The sequence below is a fragment of the Geospiza fortis genome, unplaced genomic scaffold (genome assembly GCF_000277835.1).
Source record: "Geospiza fortis unplaced genomic scaffold, GeoFor_1.0 scaffold104, whole genome shotgun sequence".
NCBI lineage: Eukaryota > Metazoa > Chordata > Aves > Passeriformes > Thraupidae > Geospiza > Geospiza fortis.
In genome coordinates this window covers 6693891-6704819 of record NW_005054325.1, presented here as the reverse complement: position 1 = coordinate 6704819, position 10929 = coordinate 6693891, and the positions used below count along the sequence as shown (strand labels likewise).

Here is a 10929-nt window from a genome sequence, read left to right as displayed (position 1 = left end):
AGGGGCTCGGAGCGGTGACACGCGGAGCATCCTCCAGCCTTGCCCGGGAGATTGGTTAAGGAGCGGGGTCGCGGAGGGCAGGCAGCAAGGCTCAGGCAGCGCTTCTGCCTGCTCTGCCTCCCGCCTCCCCCTCTCCCCCAGCCCTCCCCTTCATCCCTGTTGTGTGTGGCAGCTGAACACCGAGGCGAGCGGGAGCGGATGGCGGATTGCACGCACGCCAGGCAGCCTGGGATGCTGGCTTTTCCTTCTGCTGGCTGCAGGCAGGGCTCGGTTTCGGACATGAGTGGAGAGAAACCTAAAAAGAAAGCTTTCTATCTAGTGAGGATGAAGCCACTGAAGGAGCCCAGCAGCACCACTAACAACGTCTCGTTTGTGATACAGTATCACATAGGCAAGGAGATCAAACACATTTGCAGCAACTGCAGTCGCGGGGAGGAAGCCCGTGACGGTGAGTGCCGAGATCCTGTGGGTGTAGGAGCGAGGCAGGGAGCGCCTGTGCTTGCTTGGGGGTGCGCGGACATGTGTGCGCTCCCGTCGGAGCCTGGGATGCTCGGCTTGCTCCTCCACAGATCCCAGGGAAGGAGGAAAGGAGGCGCGGGAGGAATACGCTGGGCATTGATTCAGCCTGTCGATCAGGGAGATGCCAAAAGGGACGGGTCCCTTCATTTGCCACAGAAGCTTTGTGCTAACAGTTAAGGCACCAACTCTTCTCCTTTTTTCCCATTCCCTTTTCTTCCCAATTGCTATAGAAATTGCTGTTTGTATTGATTGTGTTTTGTTCCCATTCCTATGAATTTTAGATCAGGGGTTTTTTTGCCTTCATACATCAACTTTTTCCTTGTCGTGCTGCAATAGAGTTTGCTTGACCCAACTGAGTATCTGGAAGATCTGGTTTATCAGGAATACCACTAGTGTGATTTTCATCGTGCTGTCAAATGCATGGGGGAAATTGTATTTTTATTGGAATTAATACAGTGCTCTTCAGACAACTATTCTCATCCCTTCCCCCTCTCCTTTCGGGACTGAGCAAAACCTCTAGAGGGTATTCAGAGAGTGATGGTGTAATCAATCACAGGTGTTGCTACAGGTAAGTATATGCTTTTTATGTTTCTAGGAATGCAAATATTTGAAGGCAACAATGACAAATTCTCTGGATTTTGCCGAAGTAAGCTATTAGGAGAAGCTGAGAACTAGGAGCAGCATACAAGCATTCCGGCAAAAAATAGCCTCACAGATGTTACCCCACATTCTTGTTCAATGTTGTATTACTTTGCTTTGCTGTATGGATTTGGATGTTACTTAGGACTGAAGGCACTCGACTTAGGTCCCTATTAACTGATGTGGTATACAGATCTCATTTTCTGAAGGTCAGGGAAAGACTTTTTTGATGATAAATGTGAATTTGAAATTGCTATCGTTTTCTGAGCTGAGGTTCTTAGTAGTTGTTGGCACTCCATTTTTCAGCTTTTGACATTAAGGTTAGTATTATTACTGTTATTAATAATAATATTTTAATTAATCAACTCTGCTTTCATTTGCTCTATGCAAAAGAACAAAATATTATTTGGGAACTCATGGTTCTTTTTCAACCACAGGTTTGCAGTTTAACAAAGTAACCATGCGTTTGCTAATGTCTCTTCAGAATAAGCATCCTGCTAATGTGATTATAATTTCTTTGATTAAAAAGCAGCTAAAGCTGAACAGAATTGCTTTTGGTGAATAGGGAGAAGATAGCCTGAGAAGCCTGGAAACCCACAGTGGGTTAAGCACTCTTTCTGCTTATGCCACCACAGCTGAGGGAAGAATCTGATGAAGTCTATGTAAATTGTTGAGTGTTTCCTTTCCTGTTATGTGCTGCTACTGACAGCAAGACCCACAGATATTAAAGGAAGGGCTTTGTCCAGTAGTAGTATTTACTTTACACTACTAGTGTAGTTTATTTATCCTTAAAAGCAAATGAAGCCATTTATAAAAATATGCTTTCCTAGTTTAATTGAATTGACCTAAAACTCATTTGCATTGACATCTTTTGCTGAGGTTTTTTGGAACCCTGTACTTGAAATCTTAGCGCAGTAAGAAAAGAATATGCTTTCCTCCCTTTTAAGGCGCACGTGTACACATGGATGCATATGAATGTATAACTCCAGTTACTTGTACCTCTTAGCAGACTAATAGGTTTGTATTTTAGGGGTTTTCTTCCTTTTCTAAGTTTGGTTATTTAGCTTCAAACCATTACATACTCTGAGGGTAGGCTATGCCTCTTGGCAGGAGATAATCTAGTAGCCCTAGAGAGGCAAAGAATAGAGCAGAGAGACTTGCAGCCAGCAGGCTTCCAGAGCATGTCATCAGTCTGGTTTTGCCCCCTCTTTCTGTGGGATAGGATTGCATTCTGCATCATGCAAATTACTTTTAAGATCATAATTTAAAAAGTAACTAATATCAGTACAGCCTTAATCTTTTTTTTCCCACAACATGCACATCTATGAGTTTTTTTCAGAAAGTACAGAAACTGTAGTCCCAGCTATGCTGCCTGGGGACACTCACTGATTTGACTCTTCAACATTTTTCAGTGTTGAAAAATACCAGGTTTTTTGTTGTTTTGTTTTGTTTTTTTTTTCTGGTGAATAGCAGTTCTGGACCTTCTGGTGTTTGGAGGGAAAGAATGATATAATGAACTGAAATTGATCATATCAGAACATGATGATCATATCAGACAGATCAGGTAAAAATCTGTGACTAGCTCAGATACAGAGAAACCTGTGGGGATCTCAACATGTCCATGCATCCTCACAGTTGCACAGCCTGAAGAACACTAAGAAAGGGGACCACTTACTACCTTTTATGAGAGAAATGCACAGCACTTTGCAATGTGAACACCCCCACCCTCCTATTCAAATTATGTATAGTTTATATAATGTCTTGCAGGCCTGTAGCTGCTCTAGTGTACCCAAATGTCCTGTGTGGATCCTGTGATCGGAGCATCTATTGTATTTGTTGGAACCATGTACAAAGACCAGTATTCCGTTCCTATGGCATAGGCAGATCAGTTGGACACATTTATTTAACGTTGAAATATCCTCCAAATCCAGTTATGAGTCCTGGATTCTAGTCATTGTCTTACTCTACATTTTCATTGTTCTACTACTCTAGAAGGAAAATTTATGCTGGAACTGAGGGAGATCCTTCAGATACCACCAGCTAATCTAGCAAAAGTCATGACTAGGAGAATACTAAAAGAGATAGCCATGAAACTGAAGGAAAATATGGAAGCAGCTACTGAGTCATATGATATCTTGGAAGGGAGGTCATGGAAATTGGAGAGAAGTCGGTGAAGGAATTTGGCAATGCAGATGGGCACACTGAAGTAGGGGTAAAAGAAGTTGGTGTGGATACAGCATTTTGATTAGGTAAAAAATAAGAAGTGAGGAGCTCAAAGAGAAGCAGGAGCCTAGAGTAATAGGATGAAAATGGAGATGCTTTAACCATTGGACTGAAAAGAATGGATATATTTAATGCTAATTTAGTTGCAAAATAAAAAACAACAAGAGAGGTCTATAAAAGCACCAATACCAAAAGGTTGGGTGATAGAATAACAGAAACTGTGTTGAAAACTGAGTGGTGAAACTGTACATGAGTGAAGAATGAGATATTCAGGACAGGATGCCAGAGAGGCAATCAGACATGGTGGACTGAACTGAGAGGGAGGTCAAGTGAAGAGAGATATGAGTCACCTCCAGGAATACAGGAGCAATCAGGGCTGAGTTCTGAATGCTAAGGGCTGTGAGGGAGATTTTGGGAGAAGCAGAATGGAGAAGAGTTGCAAAAGTCCAAAGAAACAACATACAAGAATTGAGGAGACAACACAGGTTGCTCCAAAATTGTGAAGAGGAATGAAAATGTTTTCTGAATGTAAATGTGGAGAAGTGACTGATAATCTAGTAGAGCAGAAGGAGCTAGAACTACAAGAGATCAAGGCATGCTGTAATGCTAAACATCTGGTATGTACAGAGCACTTCTCAGTGTGCTGATTTTGGTGGTCTCTGTGAAGGTTGTGATAGTGCTGGGTCATAGCAGATGACGTGACTCATGAACAACAGTAGTCAGAGAAACAAGTAAAGGAAGAGTCTTGGCTGGTTTTTATTTATTTTATACTGAAAACTGACTGCAAATCTCAGTGTCCTACTGAATTCTGAGCCTGGCTCTGGAACGTGCTTTAGACAGATCTCTACTTCAGTGTGGCTAGAAAGAACTGTAGAGACTTCAAAGGCACCCAGAGATGACCTAACAGAGTGAATTGAACAACTGAAGTGGGATACTTCCGATTTTTATGCAGAGGATCTGACAAGAAAACTTAAGTTGGAAGAAGTTAACTTAGGAGTGCATTGGAAGAGAAGGAGTTCACAGAGCAAAGTGGTTTTTTATCACTGACAAGTTAGGATTCTCAGCTCAAGGGTTCCCTGTAGAGTATCTCTGGGCAGCTTCAGGCATGTCCATCATATATCACTCTGTACCCAAGCTCCCTGTCTGTAAAATGGAGTTTGTGGGATTTCCTTCCACTTGCTGCTGGTCTATAAATAGATTATGAGTCCTTCAGTGGAGAGGGGGAGGAAAGGACAGTCTCTTGCCATTTGTATTCCTAGTTCCAAGAACTGTGGGGCTCAAGATTTCTAGGGTCTTTTGGTTCAAGTGTAGTGGAAGTACAAATAATATTAAGAATGAACATACCCAAAAAGTTTCATTCAGAGCTGATAGTCAGTCTATTTATTATGTGCTCCTATACTTCATGGTTTTGCTATTTAAGCAGAAATTATTCTAAGATCTTATATATGCATGAAAATCAGTGTGGACTGAGATACTGTTGCTATAGGAATTCTGACACTTGTTTTTCTTCTTGCTTTCAGGGTATGTATAACAATGCATCACACTCTCTGCCCCATCAGTCAGTCCATGAAATGTAGGATAATCCACATCATACGTCATGCCGCTCCATCAAAAACCCAAACATCCTCTAGAGCTTCCAGATAAATGTCTTTTCCAAAAAGAAAGGGGAGGGTTTTGTATGGGGACTTGTGCATGTGCATGTGTGTATGCATGTGTGATTCCCACCTGAAACTGAAGACTTATTTCTTTTAACTGGGAACTTTTAGAACATTTACTTTAGCATCACTTAAGAGATTGTCTCTGAGGTGATTGTATTGCTTCCCACAAAAGTAATTACTAAATCAAATAGTTGTCTTGTAGACAAACTGTAAGCCATGCAAGAGCTATGTATAGAAATAAGTTTTACTTCACTAATTCTCACATAATTTCAGACAGTAACTGCTTTTCCATTACCATCTGCAGAGTGAGCAAAGTATGTTGCTATGAGGCACTGCAGTATTTACAGTGGTACCTGTCAAAAATCATAAAATATTTTGGAGTGAAAAAATTAGACTACATAGAATAGAAAAATAGGTAAAAAACCAGTGTACCTCGTACTGTTGTGAAGCGTGGGAAGGTGAAATACATGTTTGAGGTTTGGACAGCTGATACAATTATGCAGTGTGTGTCTTTAGTCCCCCGAGGGATAGTTACCCTAAAGAGGCAGAGAGGGAAAGGCATGGGCTTCATTGCTGAGTGACACATGTTTCAGAACAGATCATAGGACCAAATCAGTTTATTTTTGTCAGTTGAACTCTGTAGTATTTGATTTGAGCAAATATGGTGCAATGCTAGAGAAAGTTGATGAGATCAAGCAAAGATGCTCCACATCCCAACAGGTTGCTGGTGAGCTGGGTGGCCCACTTTGTTTCCACCAGCAATACTTTCTGCTCTGGAAGATACAAGCCCTTGGTGTTTGGCAGGATGTGAATAAATGTGCCTTCTAGGAGGAAGGTGTGATGCCTACTCATGGTAACTTCCAGACAGCAAAAGCCCAAGGCTGCCAGGACATGATCCTTTACCAAGGAGTGGAGGGGGCGAAGTCCCAGTGCTCTGCTCCTGTCACTTTGTCTTGCACAAAACTCATCAGTAACTTGTGGGTTTGACCTGAAATCAGAGGCTAACAGGGATCTGTTAGTGCTGCTGCAGATGGGCATGGCCTGCAAGCAGAGAGGAGAGTGGGAAGGAAGAGAAGAAGAACAAAAAGGTCCATTTAGGCTGTAAGAGGCTGTCCCCCTGGCTTACACATTTGCCAAGACTAGCAAATGCAAGTGGCTGACCCGTGAGATGTGAGATTTTCCTTAAACACTGGCAATTCTTTCAGTTGGCTAGTCTGCAGCTGAAGAAAAGAAAAGAGATGGGGGAAGAGAGGAAGTGACATTTATGTCCCAAAATAAACCTGAAGAAATATCATGAAGCCTGGAGGAGGTCAATAACTGCTCACATGCATCTCTGTAGTGACTAACTCTCATCCTGTTAAACTGCCTGTAGCAAAAGCTGCTGGCCACAAAACAAGCCAGTTGTGTACTATTCCAGGTGACACTGTGCTGGCAATAGGAAATTCACTGCCCAAGTTTGCATGGGCTGTCACCCAGCAGAGCTCCAGGCTTACTTTGAAGTGCCCTGAAAGATGTCTTGTTCAAAATTGCAATATAATTTACATTAACAGAAACTGTAAGAAAAATAGTAGGTAGTAAGCAAGTTCTTCACTTTGGTAAATTAGATAGTATGAGGAGAAAAAGTGTACACAAGATTGGGTCAAAGTTATGCAACCAGATGACTAAGTTCTTTGTTTTCTAGTGAAAACTCCTGTGTCCTTATGAAGGAAATGTTTGCCACCTTTTCTGGGAACTCTGTATATCTCTGTCATTGATTTGAGGAGTTTTAGGAACAAAACCAACAAAGATGCTGGAATTGGTCATGATGGCTCAGCACCCCCTCATTTTTATTGCACATTGCTGACATAATGACATGGATAAGAGGATACCTCGATTCTTTGGGTCTTTAGAGAGCAGACAGCTTGTCTGTTTCAGTTCTGTCTCCCTTGGTTGTTTTCTCCCCTTTCCAATGCTGTAAGTTGTCATCTTTTCGTAGCATTTTACCATCCTGCTTTCTGTCTGAGAACCAAGTTTGTAGTCTTGGTGTATGTAAGCTTCTTAAATGCAAAGATTGGGGCAACACCAAACCCACACACAAAAAAAATCATTTTCTTGTGGGAGTTTCAAAAAAGCAGTTAAAATGCCATCAAGTATGATGAGAGCAATACAGTGGTTTTCCTGTATTTACCAGTAATGGCATGCTCTGATTAATTGTTGCCATCCTAATTAATATGCCTTGTTTTAATTCTTCTGTATCAGGTCACATACATCAGAAATGTAATACAGAACTATTTGATAAACCATAAAAGGCCATAGATTTTCCATGTGTAAAGTATGGAGCAATTTGTAGAAAAGGGGCAAGATGTGGATGGTGGCATAGATCATGGAGGGGCGTGTTCTTCTTGCATGCTGTTATTACCAGAGCACTTCAAACCTAGTGTCAACCTGGGTGAATAAGTTTGGCTTTCTGTCCCTTTTCTTTAGTTCCACCACCCCTATGTCCTATTCTATTCTTTGGTCCCTGCCCAGGTGGGCAGCTGGATTCCATTTCTGTGGTTTGTCTTTTCTTGTTCTCTTACTTGCGTAAAGATGTTTCTCTTAGAAGGTGATTTGCTCATTTGGCTTCTTAGTTTTTTGAAACTTGCAATTCTTTAGAAGAAAATGAGATAGATGGAAGTACTTCCCTTTCCAGCCATTATTGAAATTTTATTCATTAATATTGTCACTGCCTGTCAAAGCTAAACAGCAGAGAAATACTGGGTATGGGGAGATCAGAAGACTAACTATTCTGCCATGTGATATCCCTCCCTTTCTTCTCTTTTTTTTTTTTTTTGCTTTTCTTTATATATCATATCATTAAAAGCAGCAGAGTTCATTATTGGGATCCTTGACTGATGAGCCAAACCTATCCTTTGAGTATACTGTTATATTTATGACATTTTCATTCATTTCTGCTCCCTCAGTAGAGGAGGTAGGCTTTCTACATCAGTTTTGTATTATAAGATTTTGTTTCTTGATCTATTTCAGTGACTGGTAGTAAAAGCATAGCTATTCCTTTGAATCCTCTAAGATCTTCTTGTTTGTAATCAGACAATACCAAATTTGACTTCCTGTTGTTGACACCTTACTCAGCCCACAATTAGCCAGAATCTAATTTCAAGAGCACAGTGTAAGTATCTGCAGTACCATCTTGCTAATAGTCTGCCAGGATGTCTAAGATTAATTGGATATATTTGTAGTCTCTTTAGTGGATCACACCAGGTCTCGCACACCATCCCAAATCCATTAGCCAAACTGCAGCATCAGAGGACTGGTATAACTGAAGGGCAGCACCGGAGTATGCAGTGGTTAAGCCAGCTTTGTCTGCATTTTTCAGTGGCTTTCTTGAAAACTGGAGGGTACTCTGATGTTTGCCATTATCTAAATAAATGTAGCAAAGCTGCAAAGGGCTGAAGTTGAGACACACTTGGAGGCCCTGTTTCTCTTTTGTGACTTTGATTTGCATGCTTCTCAGAAAATAATGATGTTCTTGCCATCCCTATGAGGTGGAAAACTGTCCTCTTGCTGGGTTTTTTGCTCTTGTGAAGTGACATGAATCTTCACTGGTCTGTTGCTTTTAGTCTCCTTGTCTCAGAAAGGATTGGGTGGAGAGGAATAAGACAATGTTTGATCATGTCACTGTCATCTCTCACTGACTTTCCTGGCTTTGGGTCGAGCTTACTGGAGATGAGGCAAATCTAGCAGAGCCTTTGCCTTTGGATGAGACTCTTAGATTCAAATGATGAGTTATTTCTGTTGCTCTGAGAAACAATGAGCATTTGGTGTAATTTAAATCAAAGATAAAATCAGCCACTATAAAATCACCTGCTGCAGCTTCTTTGGAACCACTAGACATAGCATTTTGGCTTGGTAATGTGCAGGCTACCCTGCCTGAAACATGCCCAAAACCACAGTGCCCATAGCCAACATTAAGCTGTGCTGTTGCAAGTGCTCTCACGAACAAGCAGTGGTCCTCCCTGAAAGGAAGCTCTGCATCCCAAGTGAGAGAAACCACAAATGAGAGATGGCCAGACCTGACTGACAGCCTCTGCATATTTCCTCTGCATAGAGAGTGGAAATTTTTAAGGTCTGAAGATATGACTCAGGAATAAAAGACAAACATGTCCCCAGCTTTCCCCAACACTCCCCGCCCTTCCCCAAAAATAAAATTGTGTCCAAAATGTCCAAGGAGAAGAGGAGGGCAGGTTTCTGCATATTTATGATTTAGAGTCTGCTAGTCAGGACATAAACTGGAGCGAGACCTGCAGGCTCCAAACCCTTGGTTTGTGTAACTTTGTTTGTTATTACCATGCCCATTTCTTTACCCTAACCAGAAGTGTTCAGTGTCCATGGCTCACTGAATCTCCAAATCCCAAGGGTTGCAATTTAGGATGTGGAGCCTCTTGCGCAGGGAGAGCCCAGTGTTTGTATTGATTGGGTCATTTTGAAAAGGATGTAAGATGTACTTCAAATCTTCCTTTTCCTTCCTCCTGCCCTGAGCTGTGCAGCCCAAGGCTAGGATAACAGGTTTAGTACTGCAGTTCAGTAGACAGCCTCCCCTATCACTACTTAGGAGAGGAATCTTGCCCTCTGTCATCTTTTGCATGACATCTTTCAGGCCATTAGTCTAATGGCTTCATGCAATAGAAGTGCAGGGAATAAAATTAAAATGGATCCAATTGTTTAATTTATCTTGGGAGATTTAGGTAGCAGAGAATGATTTTTATTTCACCTCCTAAGAGAAGTTGATTATCCGTTTGAAAAAAACAGAGACTACTGGTATTTTAAACCTTCTGGAAGCACAGAAGTGTAATGATGAACTACTGAGACTATCAAGTCAGGGCAAGAAACAGAAGTCTAAGTGTCAGCACAATGGGTCCCCAGCCAGGTAATAAGTTACATAGACTCTCAAGACATTTACAGAAGGCTGATCATTTTTATTAAGAAATGCATACTTTTATACCCTAGTTCACTACAGGTGGACCTAATTGGTCCTCCAATCAAAACATCATTGCATTGGCTAATTAAGAAACATCCTTTGGTAAACAAATCTCCGTAGCACATTCCACATGTTCACAGTACCAGGTGCAGCAAGTTAAGAATTGTTCCTCATTCCTTTCTCTGATCTTCTCACAGCCTTTCCCCAAACAAAAAAACAACAACAACAGACAACTTGCCTGGGAAAGGTGTCTGTTTCTCTCTGTGGTCAGAGAGCTGCTGCCACATCTAAGTTTTGTTAGAAATTTTGATAACTATTTTTTATCTTCAGTTGTAGGCTAAGGGGTGTTCAGCTGCAATACAATTAGTGTTATCTTGGTGTTTGTTGTCCTTTTAGTACGGATTCAAGAATAAACAGATGGAAATGTTGGTAAGCAGACTTGAATGCATTGGAGATCTTAGGATAAATAATTAGAATACTCATTAACTACATTCTGACAAATGAGCCAGGCTTGGAAATGTCACTATGGTCTATTGCATCCACAGTCTATGTATTAACAAGTTTCTCTAAACTATTGATGATCCATATATTCACATCCATACAGACTGTAGACATGATCCCCAATCTCAGCAGTCCATGTCATAAGGATTATGGCACCATCTTTATCTCTCTTTACCCTATGCATTGGCTGAAGTTACTTTGATGCTTCTGATGCTATCTGAAACTGTATGTGTGCAGCTCCAATGTTATTTTTAACACGGTGACTTTATCAACCTTGATTCTGGTAAAATAAGTAAATAAATAAAATAAATAGAAATGTTATTTCTTCTGTATCAGCTGAAATTGAACTCCTATAAAGGGTATGTGTGTCATGCTGCTGTAGTGCTTTATAGAATCTTATTTTTCTGATTTTACTTTCCAAGCTGCTTAAAA

At 41.1% G+C, this 10929-nt stretch overlaps 1 protein-coding gene across 2 annotated transcripts in view; it reads left to right on the top strand.

The window, feature by feature from the left end:
- The first annotated feature begins 198 nt into the window (after nt 1–198).
- Nucleotides 199–10929, top strand: part of PHACTR1 (phosphatase and actin regulator 1) — a 138658-nt gene continuing 127927 nt past the window's right edge. The window contains exon 1 of one of the 2 annotated variants that reach the window (XM_014307001.2): nt 199–448. In XM_014307001.2, coding sequence (XP_014162476.1) covers nt 199–448 — 250 coding nt within the window. The remainder of the gene's footprint in view (nt 449–10929) is intronic. The other variant, XM_031057003.1, reaches the window with a different exon arrangement.